The sequence below is a fragment of the Nicotiana sylvestris genome, chromosome 2 (assembly GCF_000393655.2).
Source record: "Nicotiana sylvestris chromosome 2, ASM39365v2, whole genome shotgun sequence".
NCBI lineage: Eukaryota > Viridiplantae > Streptophyta > Magnoliopsida > Solanales > Solanaceae > Nicotiana > Nicotiana sylvestris.
In genome coordinates, this window is record NC_091058.1 from 61386081 (window position 1) to 61412431 (window position 26351).

At 36.4% G+C, this 26351-nt stretch overlaps 1 protein-coding gene across 1 annotated transcript; it reads left to right on the top strand.

The window, feature by feature from the left end:
• The first annotated feature begins 8488 nt into the window (after positions 1-8488).
• On the top strand, positions 8489-26202 carry LOC104227063 (CBBY-like protein). The gene is made up of 11 exons (XM_009779195.2): positions 8489-8788; positions 9814-9863; positions 10073-10136; positions 10358-10406; positions 10513-10581; positions 11209-11270; positions 12875-12955; positions 23897-24051; positions 24161-24245; positions 25307-25450; positions 25910-26202. Exons 1-11 carry the CDS (start codon positions 8547-8549, stop codon positions 26016-26018), a joined length of 1110 nt encoding a protein of 369 aa, XP_009777497.1. The 5' UTR covers positions 8489-8546; the 3' UTR covers positions 26019-26202.
• The last annotated feature ends 149 nt before the right edge of the window (positions 26203-26351 follow it).

A 26351-nucleotide genomic window follows, 5' to 3' on the forward strand; every position in this document is an offset into this window, starting at 1 on the left:
ACCTCTTACCAACTGGTATACTTCCTTTCCTCCGAAAATTTAGAACATACAAGCATTCTTTTGCCCTACCAATCTCATTCACCTTCCTAGTGAAGAGATCTTGAAATATGAAGAAATTAGGAATAAAAGTAGCATAACAGTTCAAGCTCTTTGTCAACTTTGAAACAGACAAGAGGTTAAACTTAAATGCTGGCACACACAACACATTCTCAAGTAGATCACCTCTAGTTAAATGATAATTACCTATTTGAGTTATGGCTGCAACCTCTCCATTTGGAAGTTGCAGATTTCCAGAAATTCCTACCATCGAGCCATCACATAAAGCATTTTTATCACTAATCATGTGATTTGTTGTCCATGTATCCACTATCCATTTTAAGTCAGACTCATTGATTGAAGGAACCATACTTGCCATATTTGCACTATGTTCAGTCATTGGAGATTTGCTCAGCATATTTTGGATTTGTTGATACCGCTCATGTGTAAAGTTTGGCGATTGTGCCTATGGTCTGTTTTCAGTGTGCTGAGGTATGGTGATTTCACCACTTCTCCAGTTTCCTCCTACTGCATTAGCTTTTTTTTCCCCTTAAAATATCATATGATCTTGTAGCAGTTCTCTTTGAGGTGCCCCTTCATATGATAGAACTCACATTGCATTAGCTTGAAACAGTTATCCTTCGTATGTCCTTTCATGTTGCAAAACTCACAATACATAGGTGGCTTTCTCTGCTTCTACAATCCATTCCTTCCAGTGAAAAGAGCAGTTGGCTCCATATGATCATTTGGATTGTAAGCTCCACCTGCAACTAGTTTTTGACTTTCACCTTGCACAACTAGTGCATAAGCTTGTTTGACAGAGGGTATAGGTGATATCATGAGAATTTGTCTTCGAGACTGACAGTATCCATCGTTCAAGCCCATGAGGAACTGAAACCGTCTTTGTCTCCTTAAATGAGTTACAAAATCCTTCGATTTATCACAATAAGAAGGTATAGTCATAATATAGTCGACCTCATCCCATAAGTCTTTCATTTTCGAATAGTAGATCGAAACAGAGGAAACAACGTGTGTCATTGTTTGCAATTTCCTTATGGAGATGATAAACCCTAGACAAATTCACCTTATCAACTCTATTTCAAATCATCCCACACAGCATGTGCATAAGTGTGGAACAGTACTCCACTAAGCAAATCCTTGCTCAGGTTAATCATAATCCACGATTTGACCAATGCATTACAGTGATCCCACTGTTTTTCAAGTCCTTTATCCACATCTGCCCTCCGAACTAAGCCATCTATAAAATCTAATTTGTTCTTACACTATAGGGCTAATTTCATTGCTCTGCTCCAAACACTATAATTTTCCTACCTATAAGGATAATTCCAGTTTGAATTACACCTGGCGAATCTGATGGCTGAAGGTAAAGTGGATAATTGTGATCGATCGTGCTTGAAATTGAAGTTCCGGCGTTAGAATTCACCATCTCTCCAAATTAGGTTTTCAATTTGACGAAGAAATTATGTGATCTTCGAAGAAGAATCTCTCGATTTCCTTACCAACTATCAGAAGCGAAATCCCTAGATCCTTTCAATTACTGCTCTGATACCATGTTAAGTTGATGAGAAAAAGAAAACAACTATAATCACAAAGCATAGAGAGAGAGAGAGAGAGAATTGAGAGCTCGGCTCACTTTCATTTTGTATTGAAAAGGAACTCTATTCAATATAGAGATGAAAAAGTCGGTTATATACAGTAACATAACTAACTTCCTAACTATGGTCAACTACAAATCTAACAACCTGGGTTAAGTTAAAATAATAGTACAACTTATAAGGCACCTTAGTGCAAATGTCTAATACTTTTACATCATGTTACAATTAGTGGGTGTTTGGACATAAGAATTGTGAAATTTTAGAAAAAGTGAAAAATATCAAGTGAAAATTAAAGTTGTGTTGGGACATGAATACAATTTGGAGCTGTTTTTGAATTTTTGTGAGTGAGTTGGAGTGAAAATTTTGGAAAATAGTTTTTTGGAGTTTTTCAATTCTCGAAAAATTCTGTAATTCAACTTCAAGTGAAATTAAAAAATTTTATTGTCAAACATTGATTTCGAAAAAAGTAAAAAAATAATTATGGCCAAACGGGACCTTAGTTGTTGGAACAAAAAGTTACGTGTAAGCTTATTTTTGTTATGAAATAAAGACTGTAAAGTAAAGACAAGTATAGAGAGAAACCGATATATTATTCGAATTCAAACTGATGTACATAATGAACTGAAATCTCTTCTATTTATAGAAGAAAGGAAGCTGTTGTGTAAGCTGCTACTGCAAGCTGCTACTACAAGTTGTTGTGTAAGCTGCTACTATACCAGATATGGATAATCTTCTACTGAAAGCAACGTTTATCCATAACGGAGTACTGAATGGATAAGCTCATTGTACCCAGTATGGATAATCTTCTACTAGGGGTAATGATTATCTATAATAGAGTACTGAAAGGATAAGCTCATTGTACCCGGTATGGATAATCTTCTATCGGGGGTAATGTTTAGCCATAACCGGGTATCGAAGTGATAAGCTTCTTCAGGAAACGTATTTCCAATAGGGTACTAAATAGGTAAATATATTTACGGTGGATTCCCATATGGATAAGCTTCTTCAGGAAGCTTATTTACAATGGAGTATTAAATGAACATCCATAATATAATATATTTATAACACTCTCCCTTGGATGTTCATTAAAAGATAATGTGCCTCACTAAAATCTTACTGGAAAAAATCACGTGGGAAAAAATTCTAGTGAAGGAAAAAGAGTACACATATTTAGTAATACACATTGCTATGTGCCTCATTAAAAATCTTATAAAGAAAACCTCATGGGAAAAAACCTTAGTAAGGAAAAAAAAGAGTGCATCGCGTATTTTACTCCCCCTGATGAAAACCTTGTTTTAAATATTTGAGTCTCCGCATTCCAATCTTGTATACCATCTTCTCAAAAGTTGAAGTTGGCAAGGATTTAGTGAATAAATCTGCTGGATTATCACTTGAACGGATTTGTTACACATCAATGTCACCACTTTTCTGAAGATCGTGTGTGTAGAATAATTTTGGTGAAATGTGCTTCGTTCTATCTCTTTTTATAAATCCTCCCTTCAATTGGGCTATGCATGCAGCATTGTCTTCGTATAAAATTGTGGGGTTTTTCTCACATTCCAAACCACATTTTTCTCGAATAAAATGAATTATTGATCTCAACCATACGCATTCCCTACTTGCTTCATGAATAGCTATTATCTCGGCATGATTTGAAGAAGTAATAGATTGTTTTGTGGAGCGCCATGATATGACAGTACCTCTATATGTAAATACGTACCTGGCTTGAGATTGAGCTTTATGGGGATCAGATAAATAACCTACATCTGCATAGCCAACAAGATCTGCAATATCTTTGTTAGCATAAAACAAACCCATATCAAGAGTTCCCTTTAAATATTGCAATATATGCTTAATCCCGTTCCAATGTCTCCGTATAGGAGAAGAACTATATCTTGCTAGTAAATTAACAGAAAATGCTATGTCAGGCCTTATAGCATTAGGAAGATACATTAGTGCACCAATTGCATTGAGATAGGGTACTTCGGGACCAAGGAGTTCCTCGTCCTCTTCTGGAGGTCGAAACAAATCCTTATTCACTTCAAGTGATCGAATAACCATTGGTGTACTCAATGGGTGCGCTTTGTCCATGTAAAAGCGTTTTAAGACCCTTTCTATATAGATAGATTGATGGATAAAGATCTCGTTTGCTAAATGTTCAATTTGCAGACCAAGACAAAGTTTTGTCTTTCCAAGATCTTTCATCTCAAATTCTTTCTTAAGATATTCAATTGCCTTTTGGAGCTCTTCTGAAGTTCCAACCAGATTTATGTCATCAACATAAACAACAAGTATAACAAACTCTTATGTCATTTTCTTTATAAAAATACATGGACAAATAACATCATTTATGTAACCTTCTTTCAGCAAATATTCACTAAGGCGATTATACCACATGCACCCAGATTGCTTTAAACCGTACAAAGATCTTTGTAATCTTATTGAATAAATTTCCTGAGATTTTGAATTTGCTTCAGGCATTTTAAATCCTTTAGGGATTTTCATATAAATTTCATTATCAAGTGAACCATATAGATAAGTTGTAACTACATCCATTAGATGTATTTCAAGCTTTTCATGCAGTGCTAAACTGATGAGATATCGAAATGTTATGGCATCCATAACAGGTGAATATGTTTCATCAAAATCGACTCCAGGTCGTTGTGAGAATCCTTGTGCGACAAGGCGAGCTTTGTATCTTTTAACTTCATTTTTATCATTTCTTTTTCGCACAAAAACCCATTTATGACCAACTGATTTTATACCAGCAGGTGTTTGGACTACTAGTCCAAAGACCTCTCTTTTAGCAAGTGACTTTAATTCCGATTGAATTGCCTTTTGCCATTTTGGCCAATCAGATCTTTGTCGACATTTTTCGATAGATCGAGGTTCAAGATCCTCACTATCTTGCATAATATTAAGTGCAACATTATATGCAAAAATATTATCCACCACTATTTCAGATCGATTTAAATTAATCCCATCATCGGTCGAACTTATTAAAAGTTCTTCACTCACATGAGCTTCAGGTTCATTGATTTCTTCAGAAATCTCAGAACTAGTTAGATCTTGGGTCTCCTTAGGAGATCTCTTCATAGTAGCATTTTGATCATTTGTCGATTTTCTTTTTCGAGGATTTCGATCCTTAGAACCCAAATGCCTACCACGCTTCCGGAGTGCTTTAGGTTCACTAGCTCTCATGCTAGTAAAAGGTCCTACTGGGACATCAATTCGGATAGGCACATTCTCTGTTGGGATATGTGACTTAGTTATCCTTTTCAAATCAGTAAATGCATCTGGTATTTGATTTGTTATATTCTGTAAATGGATGATCTTCTGGACCTCCTGATTACATATAGGGGTACGAGGATCAAAGTGAGATAATGATGAAACTTTTCACACAATTTCTCTTTTGATTTCCTTTCTCTCTCCCCCTAATTGTGGAAAATTTGTTTCATCAAACCGACAATCTGCAAATCGAGCAGTAAATAAATCTCTTGTCGATGGTTCAAGATAGCGAATAATAGAGGGTGATTCAAACCCAACATATATTCATATCCTTCTTTGTGGTCCCGTTTTACTGCGCTGTGGTGGTGCTACTGGCACATATACAACACATCCGAAAATTCATAGATGAGCAATATTTGGTTCATGACCAAAAATTATTTACGGCGGAGAATATTTATTATAATGTGTCGGTCTGAGATGGATAAGTGATGCTGCATGCAAGATAGTATGGCCCCAAACAGTAGTGGGCAATGTTGTTTCCATAAGAAGTGGTCTTGCTATCAATTACAGGCGTTTAATAAATGACTCTGCAAGAACATTTTGAGTATGAACATAAGCTACAGGATGTTCAACTTTTATCCCAACTGATAGACAATAATTATCAAAAGCTTGAGATGAGAATTCTCCAACATTATCAAGGCGAATAGCCTTCATAGGATAATGTGGGAATTGTGCCCTTAATCGAATTATTTGGGCTAATAGCTTTGCAAATACTAGGTTGCGAGATGATAGTAGACACACATAAGACCATCTTGAAGATGCATCTATTAGGACCATAAAATATCTAAACAACCCACTTGGTGGGTGAATAAGTCTACATATATCCCCATGTATACGCTCTAAAAAGGCAGGGGATTCAATGCCAACCTTCATTGGTGATGGTCTAGTGATCATTTTGCCTTGATAAGAAGCATCACAAGAAAATTCGTCATTTATAAGAATCTTCAGGTTCTTTAATGGATGCCCACTCAAATTTTCAGTAATTCGTCTCATCATTATTGATCCAGGATGGACCAAACGGCCATGACAAAGCATAAGAGTATTTGAATTTTTCCTTATGCAAATAAGAAAAGTATTTCTGATCCTTGAATATGGCATGAGTTGTTCCACTATCAATAACACAAATATCTTCATGATTTGTCTTTGATCCAAACATAATTTGAGGATTATCCATATTCTTCAAAATGACATAAATAAAATATATTATAGTAAACATCATTATCAAAGCATAACTTTTATTTATGTACAACAATTACATAACCATACTATCTATTACAAACAACAAAAATTAAAATATTTACATTTCTACAGATTCACTACCAATTATATGACTTGTTTCTCCTTCTGGGAGTGCAAAGTAATCAACTACATCCAAATGCATGAAGTCTAAATATCTTCAGAAATAAAATTTGCTTCAGCATTTTCCTCTGTCTTCTTCAGGGAGGCTTGATAAAGCTCAACCAGGTGCTTTGGCGTACGACAGGTACGTGACCAGTGCCCTTTTTCTCCACATTTATAGCATGCATTTTCTGCATTTGGTGCTTGCAACGCTTCATGCTTTTGTTCCTTCCTTTTCCACTGCTGGTGGTGAGGAGAGTTCTTTGGTGCATTATTATTACCATGATTAGAGTTTCTTCCCCGACCATGGTCATGACCACGACTGGGGCCACGAATTCTTCCACGTTTAACTTGGTGGAAGTTCGTCTCATTCACTTCAGGGAATGGACAAGAACCAGTAGGTCGGCTTTCATGGTTTTTCATTAATAACCCATTATGTTGCTTGACTACAAGAAGATGTGAGATAAATTCAGAATACTTTTTAAATCCCATCTCTCGATATAGCTGTTGCAAGAGCATATTCGAGGCATGAAAAGTAGCGAACGTTTTCTCCAACATATCATGATCAATAATATTATCAACACATAATTTTAATTGGGAAATAATTCTGAACATAGTAGAATTATACTCACTGATAGATTTAAAATCTTGTAGCCTTAGATGAGTCCAATCATATCGTGCATGTGGAAGAACGATCATCTTAAGGTGGTCATATCTATCCTTAAATTATTCCACAGTATGACTGGATCTTTAACAGTAAGATATTCCATTTTCAGGCCTTTATCAAGGTGATGACGTAGGAATATCATTGCTTTGGCACAGTCTTGGTTTGATGCCTGATTTTTGTCTTTGAAGGTGTCTGCTAGACCCATCGCATCAAGATGAATTTCAGCATCAAGCACCCAAGATATGTAGCTTTTGCCCGATATATCCAGGGCTACAAATTCAAGTTTAGAAAGATTTGACATTATTTAGGAAAAGAAAGTTCGTACCTCTAATACTTTCAAAGTATTTGCTCGAGATGACAGAGTCTCGTACTAATAACGTGTTATGAAATAAAGACTGTAAGGTAAAGACAAGTATAGAGAGAAACTGATATATTATTTGATTTCAAACTGATGTACATAATGAACTGAAATCTCTTCTATTTATATAAGAAAGGTAGTTGTTGTGTAAGTTGCTACTGCAAGCTGCTGTGTAAGATGCTACTGCAAGCTGCTGTGTAAGATGCTACTATACCAGATATGGATAATCTTCTACTGAGAGCAATGTTTATCCATAACGGAGTACTAAATGGATAAGCTCATTGTACCCAATATAGATAATCTTCTACTAGGGGTAATGATTATCCATAACGGAGTACTGAAAGGATAAGTTCATTGTACCCGGTATGAATAATCTTCTATCGGGGGTAATGTTTATCTATAACCGGGTACCGAAGTGATAAGCTTCTTCAGGAAGCTTATTTCCAATAGAGTACTAAATAGATAAACATATTTACGGTGAATTCCCATATGGATAAGCTTCTTCAGGAAGCTTATTTACAACGAAGTATTAAATGAACATCCATAATATAATATATTTATAACAATTTTCACTTTTTATTTGTTCTCACGTAACAACAAGGAGCTGAAACCACTCTCCTTGCCACCACTTGACACGAGAGTGATAATAGATGTAAAAAATCGAGAATAATACAAAAATAATAGTATATAGTCAAACCTCTTAGTAACAACGTTATTTGTTTCGAATATTTTTGGATGTTACAACGAAGTGCTGTTATAGAGAATATATATTATAACATAATATGAAAATTGGTTTCGAAAAAGCTTGGCTTTTATAGTGAAGTGTTGTTATATAGGGATGCTCTTATAGAGTGGTGTGACTGTTATTGAAGTATAAAAGTGGAAAATTCAACCAAATTTAGGAAAGTTTTTTTTTAATACCCCGTCTTTACAAGTGTTATTGTACTTTTAATGCACCCAAAAAAAATTGTATCAAATTGCTTGCTTTTATTTCTTTTTGTTATTCACTAATTGTATCAAAAATATCTTTTACTATCATTGATAATTTTTTATAACTATTTTCAATGACTAATTGTTAATATATCTTCTATTTGGAGCTATTTCTGTAGTTTCCTAAAAAAAAAAAAAAAAGGATAGAGAAAGTGAAGGAGGAGAAAAATCTAGTTGGACTGTTGGGCCGGTTTATTAGAAAAAACTTGCACATGCGATCTCAGTGTAGTGTAGTGTAGTGGTGAATGTGGCTATGGAAACAGCTTCATGTCCCATTCTCAACACTTTCCGTTTCAGCACCAACAACTCTTCCAAACTGTACAACATTCCAACAAAATCCCTCTCCTTTTTGCCTCCAAAAAACTACTTGAGCACTACTTCTAGCATTGGCAAGTTGTACAGTGATGGGTGTTCTGTCAATTCCTCAAGCTCATTCTCCAGCAGTACCCAAGATACACCGCCTCAGCAACTCGCTCTTCTCCTTGAAGTTGAAGGGTACACATTCTTTATGTAATTTAAAGTAATTACTGTCATTTTGCCTGTCTGTCGTGTGAAGTTTTGAAATTTAATTGTGACAAAAGTTGAAAGTTTGACATTTGGAAGTCAAATGTGAGAAGAAAAAGAAGAGTTAAGGGACAGATTTTAAGTGTACGGAAAAGCTGAACTGGATAGTTAAGTTTTCTATTAAGTATGCCTGATTATTGCATAATTTAGTTTCTGAATTATATAAATTGACTGAAATGAAAAATATGCTCAAATCCCTCCCCCCAAGAAAAAAGAAAAGAAGAATCCAACAAATATTTAATTGAAATTATGCTGAATCTGGAAGGTTTATATGATCTATTTTGAGGTTTATCATCAACTTGTTGCTGTTCTTGACTTTGGTAGAACCACATAGGAAATAAGCGTAGGAGAGAATGTGTGTGCGCGCATTTCACTATTGTATTCCAGTGTAAGCTTGCTTACATTGCCGATCCCACATCCGAAAAAAGGAGGGGGGTTGTGGTAGGCTGACAGCCAGCCACAGTAAAACTAGCCAATTCATGATGAATCCTCATGGATCATTTTTTTTACATAGGAACATGATATGTGAGGATTCATATAGCCGACACAACTGGTTTATGGGGTTGAGGCTTAGTTGTTGTATTCCACATTTTGCTAGTCCTTTTTATTGCCTATGAACTGGTTTCTGTATGTTGCGGATTCCTTAATGTTTAAGCAAGGTCATTTAAATGAGAAAAACTGCATTATAAGAAAGTTCATTTAGAGTTTCGAATCACAAAGGTTTTCTTAATCTGGAAGCTAGAATTATCCAGAATATTATGGCAAATTGGAGGGGTGAAAACCAGAATTGTAGAAAGGTTCAGTTTTAGAGTTTCCAAATCCCAGAGGTTTTATGTTCAAGGTTTTTGTCTGCTTATTTCTTTGTATTTTATTTTCAGCAACATTTTCTGCTTTCATCTTCTAATGGTAACTATTTCCTTTTTACTTTCTTTCCTTGACAACTTTTATTTGCTTAGGGTATTAATGGATGTGTATCGCTTGGGCAACCGTCAAGCCTTCAATGCAGGTTGGGAAAATTTCTTTGTTATTTTATCAAATAAATTCTAGATGTCTTAAGGGGAAAGTTTTTCCTGATATGATCTTTATTCCTTGATGATTAAGAAAGTCAATCTTAATGACTGAATGCACCAGTATAGTGCACAAGCTAATGTATAACAAATAAAAACAAGTCTACCTTGGATAATCCAAAGGTCTTTTTCCTTCTACTAATGTCAGCATTCCGGAAGCTTGGATTGGACTGTGCAAATTGGAGCCAGCCAGTTTATCAGGATCTTGTAAGGTGTGTTGTCGAGGTGATTTCGTGATTTAGCTGAGGCATGCATATATCGTTTCTGAATAAGAGTATTATTACATAGTTGATTTCTTCTCTTAAATAAATTTTAACTTTTCCGGAATTTGTAACCTTCTTAGTTTCATATTTGACCTCAGTCCACGATATCTTAGATTGTCCTTCTGACTAAATGAGCATTGACATAAACATACGGTGCTTGCTTTCCCCAGGAAGAGCATGGGTGATGAAGAAAGGATGTTGGTCTTGTTTTTTAACGGAGTAAGCTCACATGGAAAAGTTCATAGATGTGTTCTTGTATACATTCTAAAAAATTTTTCAAGTACACCCCCCCCCTCCAGTTAAAATAAGCTTGTTTTTTGTTCAGATTGGTTGGCCCACATCACTGCCCACAAGTGAGAAGGAGACATTTATGAAAAGTGTTCTGCGTGAAAAGGTATGCATTCAAAAGTAAATTTTAATAGTTTTTTTAACATATGATGATATGATATCGTGCCCCTTGTTAGATATATTCAGAATATCAGTAGTAATACACAGCTGCCAACATGTTATCTGCAAACTCTAGTCCTGCGGCTCCTGCCCCACATCTCTAGTTATAAAGGGCTAACCTAGAGCTTCAAATTGAATGTAAGCCAAACACAAGACAGTAGGCTCATTATCGGAATAAGAACCCAAAAAGACATTCAGGAAAAGGTAATTTCATATAGCTGTTGACACGCGTAGCTCTGCTCCATTGACTAAAATCAAATTGCTTTTTTGTTTTCATGTACATATATGGACTGTTATATCCAATCTGATAGTTCTTGTTTCCTGCGCCTTTCTTTTGTTTTCTTTTGCACTGGTTTAATAGTTTCCGCTTTTACTCAAATCAATTTGCTATTGTGTTTTCTCACTTGTACTAACTGTTATATCCAGTGTGGTACTTGTTATCTTCCGGCTCCTTTATTTTTTACTTTATTGGAACTTGTTATGCAGTAGTTTGATATTTTTTTAACTTAACATAATATTGCTCACTTGATCTTCGTTGGTTGAATAATCTGAACGATGGGTTCATTGCTTGCAGAAAATTGCATTGGATGAACTGGTCATGTCAAAATCTTTACCTTTAAGACCTGGTGTTGAAGAGTGAGTAGTCTTTCTAGACAAAAGTCATTTGTCCATGTGTTACATGTATAATGTATTCTCCTCAGACGATCTTCTATTACATGATGAAGTAATATCTTAGTCTGGATACATATCAAAAAAAAAAAAAAAATCTTATTCTGAAGATCAGTGATTTATGAGACATGCTGATGATTTCTCCTTTTACCTTGTATCAGAGTGAGGTTTCTTATGGTTATTCCATTCTTTTCTATAAGCAGTTTTTGGGTAATGCTGTGCGCGGTAAGTGTAAAAAAATGAGAAATATTTCCATCCATGCGGTTGAAGCTCTGAATCATGTTCCATATTTTGTTTAAAGATTTATATGTTGATTTTAATATTGCTGTCAGGTTTTAAGTTTATTTTCATTAAAAATTGAGGCTATTGGGGTTTTTCTCCTATTATTTTCAGAAACTGTTAGAGAGAACCCACTCAAAAGCATAGGTTATTTAATGTTATTCAATTTGAGTTGGTGTCCTACTCATCTTAAAATTTCAAGTTGCTGTCCTCAATGTTTGGTGGTAGTCTGTATCAGAATGGAGTCGTGGCATGCATCTTGCAAAATACTCAGTTATTCTTTCAATCAATTGCGGAGATTTGTGAGTAAATTTCTAGGAATTTGTCATAAGTTTTTGATATTTTCGTAATTATGTGTTGCTCCGTTGGTGCTTTTTGTAGCCTTCCATAGTAGGTTATTCCTAAGGTCCTCCTCCTTTCGTGACAAGTATATTGCATTTTTCACTTGCTATGTGTACCATGAACAACCCCATATCTGTAGCCAAAGAAGCCCTCATAACAATTCTTTGACCTTCATCTTTTCCATTTCTCATTCAATAAACTTTGGAATTCGGAGCCTCTGTTAAGAGTATCTAATTCTTCAACTATATGATTAAGGTGTACATGTGTTTTCTCTTTTCTTATCTTTGTTACCTAGCTTTTTATATTTCCAAAGTTCAACAGTATTTGTCATACGCTATGCTGGTATAGTAGCTAAGCATCCTTATCATGTCCTAGGAATGTTAGGTGCCATATACAGATATACTCATCCACCTTCATGCAAGATAGTGTTTTTATTTATTTTTTCCATTCATAGATTTAATGGACGCGGAGTTTATTTAAAAATGAGTGTAGCATCATTTGAATTATTGGAAGTGGTTGCACTCCAACTACAATTATTAAATTTATAACAATAGTGAACTTAAGAAATCAGAAGAGATTTAGTGTATACAAGCATGTGTGTCTTGCCTCTATGTATCTGGTTGTACGCCAATGCATTCGACTATTCCTCAATATGATGTAGTTCATGAGTGAAATAAAGTTTATCACATTATTGATTCATAGATTTAGTTGTATCATTTTCAAATGCCATAAGAGTTTACTTTTCAAAGATAATTCTCATTATTTTCCGAAGGAGGAGTTTAAGGTAAGAATATTTGGCGTTACGTTATCAGGATAACTCTCTAGCTTACCTCCTCGATTACCAGTGTAAAAGATGGTTTTATGCCATGGTCTATTTTTATTAATTTGTTAGGTTGATCTTCCTTATTTTTGTTATATTTCTCATAATAATTCTCCTATGCAATTTGCAGATTTATTGATGAGGCTTATGAAGAAGGAGTCCCAGTAGTGATGCTGACATCATACTGTAAATGTGGGGAAAAACCAGCCAGGTTTAATGCTAATTACAACTCAGTTTTGCATTTCAAATTTGAATCTGTAAGAAACATATTATTTTAGGCGGAATACATAAGCGTCTACTTAAACTTGTCCAATATTTTTATCTAGCTACCTCAACTGAGGCTTGTTCCTATTAGATACTTTAACCTTATAGAATATGTGTCTATTTAACACAAAAAGTTAATCAGTAAATAAAATATGGTGCGTGATTTTCAAACGCATTGACTTGACAAAAATTATCAATGAAAAAAAGCCACATGGCTTTTGACATTAATAAAACTTAAAATAACTTCTTAGCTAAAAAAGAAAAAGAAAAAATCTATTTAAAAGAGAAAAAGAAATCCCTGCCAACCCCTCTATGGTCGCCGGCGCGCCGCAAGCCCTTTTACGGTCGCACCAAATCCCCCTCCCCGTCCTACCTTTCTTCTTCCTCCTACCTTTCCTTTCTTCTTCCTGACACCCAGTTCCCTCCCTTTCTTCTTTTATTTTCAGAAAATTCCTTTCTTCCCCCTCCCCTCCCACTCTCACTCCCTTTAAAGGATTCTGGTAGTGTTTTAAGGAGGAGATCCGATGGTGCGCTCATGGTGGTGATTTAAAGAGAAGAGAAAATGGACGATGGCTAGAGGTACTGTGATGGTCGGATTTCATTAATTGACGGCTGAATTTCTTGTGGTGGCAGTGGTAACAAAGTAGTGGTGTTTAAAATAGAATGCTGGCTAGAAGTGTTTGTGGTGGTTGGGTTTTTGTGATGGTCGAATTTTGTTGGTGGCTAAATTTTTTGTAGTGGTGGCTATGGCGGAGCAATGATTTCTGAAAAATTAGTTCTTTTCAAAAAGAAAAGAAAAGAAAAAAAATGAGAATTTTGAACTTCTCACACGCCTAGAATTAGTGAGAAATAGTTTTTTGGCCATGTCAGCTTGTTGTGTTTAATAGGCACATATTCAATAATATTAGGGTATCTAATAGAAACAAGTCTCAGTTGAGGTATCTAGATGAAAATATTTGACAAGTTTAAGTAGCCGCCTATGTATTGCGCCTTTATTTTAACTCTTAAGTTCCTTTACGAATAAAACTGAAAAAGTGAAGTCTAACATCTAAAGACTGAAATTACTCTTGCTGAACACTTAAAATTGTTGGATTTCCGAAGATGCCAGTGTCAAATTTCCTTTCCTTGAAGCACCCAAGGGTGTGGCTTAGTAGTCACCCCTAGTAGATGAAAACAATGGGAGACCAAGGTTCAAACCTCAGCAAGACAAAAAAACACTAGGTGATTCTCATTTAGCTAAGCCTTGGTAGATAGAGTTACCTGATACATGTGCTAGTGAGAAGTAGTGGATCCCCAGTGGAAGGTGCTCGCAAGTTGGCTTTGATACCACCTTTAAAACAAAAAGGGGGGAGGGGGAGTTCATATTTACCCCTGAAGCATCCAATTTACCGTACATTTTCCAGACTATCAGTCCATGAAAGCTCTCACTGTTATCGTTCATCTCAACTATGCTCCTCCAACTAGCATTTGTCCAGTTTGGCTCTGACATTTGTCACGATGAAGTGATGAAGCCATATGGACAAACAAAAGATCCAGTTTTATCCCTAAACTATCAAATATGTTTATACATATCCTCTTATATAATTTAAGCATGCCCCTGAACAACATAAGGTCCAAATATACCCCCAAGCAATAGATAAATGTCCAAATGATACCCATATGTGGCTTCATGTCACGCTTTGAACCTGGGCCTGGACGTAACACGACACCCGATGCTTGACTATGTGGGACCGAGCGAACCAACTGGCTGGCTGAACCAACATGTGATATCATAACATACTGAATGAGGAAGATAAACTAACACATGTTGATATACTGAAAGTCTGAATGATATAAATCAAAGTGCGAAAATACTAATATAAGTTTGAAACATATATGTAGCTAACATTGCTTAACATGAAAAGCATGTGACTTTGTGTTACTGTTACTCTAGTCTATAAAGCCTCTAATGAAGTATTGAATACACAACTGTTTGTAAATACTGAAAGACTGCAAAGTAATGATAATGCTCCGAAAGAACTGGGGCTAACCAATTAGCTGGTACGAGAATCTTAGCGCTCTGAATCATCAACCTGTAAATCATTACCTACATCATGAGATGCAGGCCACGGGCGAAAGGGACGTCAGTACATTTGAATTGCACTGGTATGTAAACAACTGAAAGAAAGAATTGTAAATACTGAAACTGAACTGATAACTGATAACTCAAAACTGAGAACTGATAACTGAATAATGGAGCAAAGATATGAATACTCCCTGTCTTGAATGATGAACCATCCGTTTATCTGAATGAATAATCTACAGTCTTAGACCCAATATATATGTGCACAAACTACGCCCTCGAGCCCAAGTATACATATACAGAACTACGGCCTCAGGCCCAAAGATGCATAAAGCGTAAACTACAACCTCAAGCCCAAATATAGGTGTTCAACATTCATGGATTTAAATTCAGGAACTGAGAATCATACTGCAATACATGATGTTGAAATATTGAATCATATTGAGTTACATGACACTGGAACGCTGAATAGGGCTAGACTAAGACATGTATTCATGATAAACTGATTTATTATAACTGAAGCTTTAACTGTTTATGACATGTTGATTAATCTAGACCGAGACTTATGAGCATCAAACCCAAGTCTATATTGATTACGCACTGAGCTCACAACATTCATAATGAAAGTCATGAACGAGTTACGAAGCTAGAGAATAGAAGCTCTGTAACTATTCAAAGAACTAGGCTTAACTATTTCTGAGGCAGTTAGTAACATTGTAAAAGAAATGTAGTGTAGGGAGAATCATCAACATTCCTAAATATAGAGAGTTAGCCGCAGATACCTTAACTCTGGCCTTTTAAGCATATCACAATGTTCGTCGCCTCTTTCAACGATAATCTATGGCAATGTATATCAAGAGGAACCAATATTAGCACTATGCTCATGTTTTAGTCATTTATGCATTTTATCTAACACCTTATGGGCATAAAGCTTCATAGCCCTTATTAATGGTGTTTTTTTCATCCAATTCTCATTCTACTACTTCTAGGTGCTTCTACAATCCCAAATAGATGTAACTAACCCAATTTCTCGTCACCCAGATGATTACAACAATCTTAAGTCAATCAACCCAAAACCCTAGCATAGTTCGTATGTTTCTCTTTATCAAACATATATACTATTCTCGCAAGAACTCATCAATTCATGACTGTAAATGATTTGGGATTAGAAGCATTACCTTTTTGAAGTTCAATCCTCTTGATTTCGAAGTCTAGGGTTTCTTTTCTCAGCAATGATGCCCCAATCGAATATCTAATGATTTGAAGGGTTCACCCATGTTAATAAGGTGTTGGAGAATTGAAATTAACTTAAAATCATCATTAGAACTTCCCTGGGATGATGGATCGACCTTGGAGGAAGTTGGGTTCTTGAGAGCTTCCCTTTCTAGAGCAAATTTACGTGTTTAGGGTGTAGGGAACGAGGTAAGGCTTTTAAAATTGACTTCCCAGGTGCGCCTCTACGCAGCTGAAGGCCCAACCGCGCACCTGAATGCGCAGCAAGGGCAATGGCACTGCCAAGAAGCGCACATTATGGTTGAGCGCGCAGATTGCGCATTGTCCAGTAAAACGCACATAACTCTTTGCGCAGAGATCGACTCCACAATATATCATTGGAAAGGTATTTCAAAGGACTACAACTTTCATATTTTAAGTTTTCTCAAATTCCTAACGTATTTCTCTAAATCAGGTTGGAAAACAGACATTCCATAAACTTAGTCGCTTTTATCGAATCTTATGCACCTCACTCTCCGTTCTGATTCCATAACAACTATTTTTACCCATACTCATCCCGATAGGACTTCACATGTCTAAAATGTCATATCAATACTCATAACACATCCACACTTAATCCGAATTTACGGAGAGGTACACTTCCATTGTATTAGCCAAATCAGACCAAGTTTTCCACGATCGAAAATCGTCAGTCGTAGGAGGCATATTTGAGACAAAAAATAATGGTGGGGGCTTTCATGGATGGATAGGTGAACGGAGGGAAAATGTAAGACAAATCGCAAACGTTTAGGGGTATATTTGAACCTTATCCCAAAAGAAAAATTTCCATTCTTGAATCTGGTACATAACAATTATGTGGTCTTATTATGGACGTTGTTGTTTGTATGTGTTATAGAAACTTAAACAATTTTTACATAATGTTGGTTATGGGAAAATTATTTTTTATGTAATGTTATGAAATATAAGAAAATAATTAAGTCTCCAAAATAAGTAACAAAATTATATAAGTGTTTGATTGTTGAACATGCTTTAGTTTTCAATATTTAGTCAGTTCTTATTATGCTACTATGCTTACTAATCTTCTTTTGGCCAACACGTCTATATCAACCATTAGCTTTAGATAATTTTGGGTGAAAGCTCATCGTCGAGCTGACGGAAGCGGGATTGGACGTGAGGCCTGAATCACAGGTAATCCCCAAGAGGGAAAATTTCAAGCACCTTGGGTCGGTTATACAGGGGGTGGAGAGATCGACAAGGATGTCGCACACCGTATAGGGGTGGGGTGGATGAAGTGGAGGTTAGCGTCTGGAGTCCTGTGTGACAAGAAAGTGCCACCGATTCTCTAAGGTAAATTTTATAGAGTGGTGGTTAGACCGGTCATGTTGTATGGAGGCTGAGTGTTGGCCAATTAAGAACCCACATATCCAGAAGATGAAAGTAGCTGAAATAAGGATGTTGAGGTGGAGGTGCAGGCACACTAAGATGGATAAGATTAGGAATGCAGATATTCGGAAGAAGGTGAGCATGACCCCCATGGATGACAAGCTGCGGGAAGCAATGCTCAAATGGTTCGGGCACGTTCAGAGGAGAAGCCCAGATGCACCGGTGAGGACGTGTGAGCGGTTGCGTTTGGTGGGTACGAAGAGAGGTAGAGGGCGGCCTAAGAAGTATTGGGGAAAGGTGATCAGGCAGGACATGGTGTGACTTGAGATTACCGAGGACATGACCCTAGACAGGAAGTTGTGGAGGTCGAGCATTAAGGTTGTAGGTTAGGAGGTAGTTGTGCATATTTCTATGGCGCACCTGAGTGGGGCTAGTCTATTAGGACTTAGTCTTAAACTGTTAGTGTCACGACCCGAAATTCACTAGTCGTAAATCGTGATGACACCTAACCCAACCCGCTAGATAAGCCAAATAACAATAAACCATAATATAATGATAATGATAAGAGCAAAAAATGAAATAACTGAATTTTATACAACTCCCAAAAGACTGGCAGTACAAATCATGAGCTTCTAAGATTTAGAGTTTACAAAGCTAGTATGAAAGAAATAGATCATCTGTTCGAAGTATACATAAACAGATTTATAAATCTAAAGCTACCAAGAACAAGAGGCAGCCATAGCTGAAACGTAGGTACATCTTCAATGCCAGCTTCGCCATACACACCAACATCACCTCCTAAATTTGCATGCAAGATGCGGAAGTGTAGTATGAGTACAACCAACCCATATACTCAATAAGTAACAAACCTAACCTTAGGTTGAAAGTAGCGACGAGCTCAGGAGAAAGTCAGAGTTCAACACCAAAGGCCAAGAACAACTTCTAACAATATAATAAAAATAATGCAAGTAATAACTCAAAGATATTATGTTCAGCTCGTTCACAATTACAGAAAGCAGGCATGCTTTTTAGGTATAACAGTAAAACCCAAATCTTTTACCGAAATTACCAAAATATGAGTATATCAGGAAACTCTAATTTTCCCCAAAACTTTCAACAACCGATTTAGTTGTTTAGAAATTGAAAAAAAAATTGAGACGAGAAAGTAATGATACGTATTATGTGAAGTTTTGGGATCATAGAGAAGAAAGAAAAAAAATAACAAAACAAAAACGCCTTTCGTGCGGGTCGGAACTTACCCGACAAAGAATTTCGCTGCCTTAGGACCGTTATAGTTACGACCGTCGTTCACCGGGGCTTCGATCGTCGGCTCCCCTGTCATTAGGTCACCAACTTCCTTGACCTTCCAGCACAGGGTAGGCGTCAGCCCCCATACATGGTCATACGACTTTGCGGAGACCTGTGTTTTTGGTAAACAGTCGCCTGGGCCTGGCCACTGCTTATCAGATAGCATGAGGAAAGTACATCTCTATGCCTGCATGTCAAGTCATGAATGTCACAATACCTCATAGCATGAGGAAATACATCTTTATACCTACATGCCAAGTATGCATGTCAAATGTAATGCATCACATTGATAAACCCATGTACTCACACTCTCAGAGTACTCAATCTCACTGTCTCACACTCTCACCCATCACACTCAATCACTAGGCACTTAGTCACTCCGCACTCGGTACCTGCGCTCATTGCTGGTATGTCACACTCCGGAGGGGCGGATCCTGCCCAAGCGCTAATGTAAAGCCAATATGGCCAGCTGTGGCGTGCAGTCCGATTCCATAATAATAAAGTATAAGGCCTGTTGCGACGTGCAACCCGATCCATATTATAACAATATATATAAAGTCAATATGGCATGCTGCGGCGTGCAGCCCAATCCACAATATCACTCATAGCACGACCCTCAGGCCCTAACTCAGTTACAAATCTCTCTAGTCTCACGGGCTCACATATCTCATACCACTCAAATACTGAATGATGTTACAATGAATGATGAACAGAAACTGAGATATGATATGCAAATGAGGAATCATGACTTAGTATATAAATACAGTTTGTGCAGATAACTCAAAACAACAGAAATGACCTCATTAGGTCTCAACCGAATAAGCACATGGCCTAAACATGATTTCTAACATGGTTCACAGCTCATATAATCAAACAAGTAGGGAGAACATGGATGTAACAAGATATGACAGCAAAACAAATCCGGTCATAGTCTAATAGTCATCTAGAATCATGATTTTCCCGGTGCACGCCACACGCTCGTTACCTAGCATGTGCGTCACCTTAATACATCTCTTGTAACATAGTTCCGAGGATTAAATACCCTCAAATCCAAGTTTAGATTTGTTACTTACCTTGAACGAGCCAAATCCAACACCGAGCAAGCCAAACAAAAGTTTAGAAATGCCATCCCGCGCGTATCAACCTCCAAGCGGCTCGAAACTAGCCAAAAGCAACTCAAATACATCAAATAATGCGTAAGGAAATAATCCCAAATGATAAAGGTTGAATCTTTACACATTTACTCAAAGTCAACCAAAAAGTCAAACCCGGGCCAGCACCTCGAAACCCAATAAAACTCACAAAATCCGACAACCCATTCAATTACGAGTCCAACCATACTAATTTCACTCAAATACGACTCTGAATCGATGTTCAAACCTCAAAAATTCACTTTGGGAAAGTTTAGACAAAATCTCCCAATTTCTCTTTAAAATTCGTAATCCAAATGCCACAATCGAATATAGATTCATGAAATATACACAAAACCGAGTATAAAACACTTAGGGGTCATTTGGTAGGATGCATTAGATAAAATAATGCATGCATTAGCTTTGTGTATTAATAATACATTGTTTGGTACACATCTTGAACATATGCATTAGTTATGCAAGCATTAGTTATACATCCTATTTGGTATTATCCTATGCATAACTAATGCATAGAAAACAATGGTATTAGCAATGCAATGAGTTTTAATGCATGCATTAGCTTAGTTAAAGACAAAATTGTCCTTCAAAATTTATGCTTGATTAAAATATGCTAGTTAGTATATTAATGCAAGTCCAAAATAATCCAAATAGTGAGAAATAAAATTATATCCCTAGTAAATAAAGAAATACTTAGCATATTTTCTTTTTTATAAATAAATATTTAATTTTATTTTACAATATAGGTAGACAAATCAAATGATTTTTTGTAAACTTTTCATATAAAAATATTTCTCAACATATGTTTCTTTTAAAAAGTACTAGTTTTGAGGGAATTTTTATAAACAAACAATTCTTTTAGAAATTGTGCAATACTTTAATACATCAAACCAAACAATGAATAAGAAATATGTCAGCATAACTAATACCAGCATAACTAATGCAAGCATAACTAATACCAGCATTACTAATACACCCTATTCATCATTATTCTTATGCACCCTACCAAACGACCCCTTACTCCAATCCATGTGGTGAAATTTGCTTCCAAAATCTCTCAAACCGAATTCCATAGCTCAAAATATGATACAATGACCAAGACCTTCGAAATAGAGTAGTTTAAACACTGTTCCAGAGGTACTATTCATGATCGCGGTCACCAACCTCACGATCGCGATTCAAAAATTTTCTAGCACACATTTTACCCTTCGCGATCATGGCCATTTGCCCCCGACCGCGATGAACAAATTTCCACACCTTCCCAAACTCTTCTCAAACAGCTTGTAGTGTATCAGCCATAACTTGTTGTACAAAACTCCAAATGACAAACGGTTTGATTTTCTGAAAACTAGACACAAAGGACTATAACTTTTATTTTTGGATCATCTCCAAATTCCATATAGATTGCAAGATATAAGCTTCCAAAGTCGGGTCAGTGGCAACAAGATTTTCTTCTACGCGATCGCGAAAATGCTTCCGCGATCGCGATTCACAATACCCAAAAAAGCAAATTGCTCTTCACGAACGCGACCCATAGTCAGTGATCGCGATGCACACCCCTGTGACCAAAAACTAACAACTAAAAGTGGCCTAGAAATGGTCCGAAACCACCCCGAAATTTACCCGAGTCCCTCGGGACCCCGTCCGAACATACCAGTAAGTCTCAAAACATATTACGGACCTACTCGAGGCCTCAAATCACATATATTAACATCAAAACCACGAATCGTCAATCAATATCATTCTCTTAAGTTCATAAACTTCAAATTTCGAACCAAGCGTCCGATTCAAGCCTAACCAATCCAGAATGAATCCAAATTTTGCATACAAGTTCCAAATGACATAACGAACCTATTCCAACTCCCGGAACAACAATCCAAACCCGATAACATCGAAGTCAACTCCCGGTCAAAGTTATGAACATTTCAAACCTTTAAATTTTCAACTTTCGCCAAATAGTGCCGAAACCTTCTAGAAACACCCGAAATAAAATTCGGCCATACGCCCAAGTCCAAAATAGCCATCTGGACCTAACGGAACCGTCAAAACTCCATTCTGGGGTCAAGTACATAAAAGTCAAACTTGGTCAACTATTCCAACTTAAAGCTTCAAGCATGAAATTCATTCTTCCAAACTAATTCCGAATCACCCGAAAACCAAAACCGACGATACACATAAGTCATAATTCATCGTATAGAGCTACTCATGACCTCAAACCACCAAGCGAAGTGCAAATGCTCAAAACGACTAGTCGGATCTTTACAATTAGTGGTTAATGTTGGGTTCACACTACTCTTTTGTCCCTCTTAGAGGGTGTTTGGCTAAGCTTATAAGTTGGTCAAATTAGCTTATAAGCACTTTTCGGCTTATCTACGCATTTGGCAAAGTTGAAAGTGCTTATAAGTCAAAAATAAGCCAAAAGCCATAAGTTGGTCACCCCCAGCTTATGAATTTTTAGCTTATAAGCACTTTAAGTTTGATCAAGATTTTTGCCTCAAGTGTTGTTTCAACCAATCCCCCCCTCTCTTTAAGTCTGCAATGCTCATTGGCTCTTTAAGATAGGCAAATCTCTATTCCTTTGCATATTTGTATCTATGTGATTGTGTATTAATCTTTGAACTGTTGTAATAAGGACATATTAATTTTTTTTGTGTATTGCTTTCTAAGTGTTGAGGTGATGAAGACAATGTTTGTTTCTTTTCAAATATTTTGTCCTATTTAGGTTTATTTTTTGCTGAGAAACTTTTGTCAATTTATTAATTATTACAATAACTTATGATTATATGCTTATCATAAAATAAATTATATTTATCATAAAAGTTATCTTATCTAAGCACAGTTGTATTTAAAATAAACTGACAAATAGAATATTTTGTATTCGGATCGATTTAGAATCTAAAATTTTGAAGAAATTACGCCCTTATAAGTGTAAACAGTTCTAAGGTTATTTAAGTCATTTTAAGAGAAAAAGAGTTTCTCAGCACTTTTTTATCAAATGTTGCAGCAACTTATTATCAATTTCAGCACCTGTATCCAAACACTTAATTGCTTATTTATTAAATTAGTTTCAGCACTTGAAAGTGCTTTTCAGCACAATGCTTATCAGCTACTTCAAATCAGCCAATCCAAACGGGCTCTTAGTGTCGGGCTTTATCTACCGGTTATTGTTTTACTTTTCATCTATTTTCTGGTTCTAGTAATGCTGTTATTTGTTCTATGGTTTCTATTGATGGTACTGATATATTGCTTCTTTTCGTCTTTTTGAGCCGAGGGTCTTTCGGAAACAGCCTCTCTACCCCTCGGGGTAGGGGTAAGGTCTGCATACACGTTACCCTCCCCAGACCCGACTAATGGGATTTCACTGGGTCGTTGTTGTTGTTGTTGTTGTAATAAAGAAATAACCTATAGCATGTTCTTTGTGCATAAACTGAATTTCGTTCATCCAAATAGTTAAAAATGTGGCAGGGAAGCGAGAATTGTAACTGCATTAGCATTCGTCTGAATGGTAGAAGATGAATGAAGTTTCAAGTTTGAATCATTTGTTGCTAAAGACCTCTAACCTCTGGCAGACACTAGGAATAACTTGAGAAGTGCTATCACCTTAGCATCTGGCCTTTTCCTAGGTGAAGCTAGTTTTGTAACAGATAATTGAAATGACTGTAGTTGGCATGTGTAGTAATTCCATAACAGTGTTCCTACTGCATTCTTTCTTACAATTAATGAAAAGAGTAACCAGTTGGTTGATTCACTACAGATCCATCATTGAGAAGCTTGGAAATGATAAAATGGCAAGGATAAAAATACTTGGAATGGAGGAGGTAAAGCAAAGTTTCTATGGCCAACTTGTATTTGGTGAAGGAGTGGCATCTGACCTAGGCGAGCAACTGGCTAAAGAAGCAAGAAAAGCAGGTAAATTGCCTCGGACAATCTGGTGAATTTTCATTGCATAAGCTGGTTGTCTCTATTTTACCATATCTCATTATAAGAAAGTACATACCTCTATATTGTTTTGGCCCAGTTTCTGCAGAGGAGCAAAGAATTGCTAAGGAGGTTGCTTCCATGCTAAAGTTGAGTGTGGACATTGATACTACTTCAAGTGAAGAGTTAGTCCTATCATTCTCTTCATTGTTGGTTTTTCTTTTTTTGGGTTGTTTTGATGGATACATCTTCAGTTTTACACCATATGACATCATATTACCTGGATGAAGATGCTTGATGGAACTTATCAAAAATCAATAAATCAACCACATTTAAATCTTTGACGTAGTTTGAGATATGCCAAAGGGAGAAAACAAATTATTTTCTATGAATTAACTCATCTAATCAGAGTTGTCAGGAAAAAAAAAACCTCTGGTGTAAAGAGATTCTTCTCCTTTTTTACTGGTAGATCATTTTAAACACGTAACAGGTTAGCTTCTTATTGATAACATTTGTGCTATTACAACCTTGTTACATGGACTAAGATACAAATATTGGCTGAAGGTTTTTATCTGATAGATGTAAGATCAGTTTTATGCAAGTTTTTACAGTGTATTCTGAAGGATCATGCCAAATCGTTGGTTTCGAAATCACATTGGCCAAACTAGTAGGTGATCTTTCTATTTGTTAAAGAGCATCTTTAAATCATAAGAACAACTGCTGAATCATTGGGGTTACACGGAATTGAATGCAACTACTAGATATTATTGTGGATTCATATGCTGACCTCCTTTCAGTGTATCATGAATTCACATGCTGACCTCCTTTCAGTGTATCGGGAATTCATATACTGACGGGGTACCTACTGCTGGTGGGACGTAGCAGGTATCATGTGAAATTAGTCGAGGTGCGCATAAGCTGGCCCGGACACCACGATTTTCCAAAAAAAAAAAAAAGAATCTGTTGTGAAATAGCCATATACCGATGTTGTACCTGTTGGACACCTGTATATCAAAGGAAAAATAAGAGTCCATGCAACATACTGGATCATATTGCTCGCGTTTGGAGCTATATGTAGTTCAAGCCAGAGTATTCAGAAATATTTGGGGACAATTAATCTGCAAATTCATGCATATTTGTATTGAGTGCATCGTGCAATTTGGCACACAGCAAGTCTGCAACAGTTTAGCTATTTAGTGGCTGGTAAATGTGGTCAAGTCTAATACTTTATCTTCATCTAATGTAGAATGAAGAATGTCGTGGCTGCACTACGGGCAGGGGCAGAATATGCCAATGTACCTGTGGATAATTGTGTGCTTGTTGCCGGAAGTCAATCTGGGGTTGCTGGAGCAGAGCGAATTGGCATGCCTTGCGTTGTGGTCCGGAGCAGGTAGATATTTCAATCAAAAATTTAAATACCAAAATCTTGAATGCAGTAGAAATACGTTCTGTCTTTAGCAGTAGGCAATTAACTCCCTCTATCCCAAACAAGTTGGGATCGGCTATATAAATCCTATGTAACCATTATGCTCTTTATCGGTTCATTTCATATCAGGACTAATTAATTTGTTCTTTTAAGGGAAATTAAGGGTTCCTAGTACTAGAGTTTCTCTAAATTTTGCCCTTATCCAACACAAACATACAAGTCTCTACCCAGAATAAAAGGACTCTTAAGAAAAACAGTGGACCTAACATAAGTTAACAACAACAAATAGTACTTAATTCCATGTTAGCTCATTTACTTTCTGATAATTTGCTTTCTAAATGTGCTGTTTAAATGTTATATTAGCATGAACGTTGATGGACATCTTTTTTGAAAAATAACATCCTTTTTGTTGATGTGTAAAAGTTCGACCGCCCGAGCTGAGTTTCCTGGAGCTAAAGCAATAATGGATGGATTTGGTGGTGGAGATCTATCGATTTCTAGGCTACGGCAAATACAGGGTCTTGATGTTTGATTCAAAAGCTAATTGCTTCAAAATTTTCAAGCGAGTGTAATTGTGATGCTGTAAAATTAGGTATATGAGATATGTACTATAAGTAAAATGCATTGCTCTAGCGGCCATTTACTTTCTATAGTGTACCATTTATTGAAATACTTCGCAATTTTGAGCTTCATTTTACCTCTAGAGTTTTTTCAAACACTCGGGTGTTATTCTTAATCTGAATTTGAGACCTTATGGTTTTCTAAGCCGACTTCATTGACCACTAGGCCACATCATTGGGTGCTTATCCATAGGTAGCAATGAAGTTATGAGTTTAAATTTTGACCTATAAAAAGTGTAATGCGT

Bases quoted from the DNA above. Each gene is read 5' to 3' on its own strand.
- LOC104227063 (XM_009779195.2), top strand. From the start codon at position 8,547: ATGGAAACAGCTTCATGTCCCATTCTCAACACTTTCCGTTTCAGCACC. The intron at 10,582-11,208 runs GTATGCATTCAA...CATTGCTTGCAG, and splicing joins AAAGTGTTCTGCGTGAAAAG to AAAATTGCATTGGATGAACT. The intron at 24,052-24,160 runs GTAAATTGCCTC...GTTTTGGCCCAG, and splicing joins TAAAGAAGCAAGAAAAGCAG to TTTCTGCAGAGGAGCAAAGA.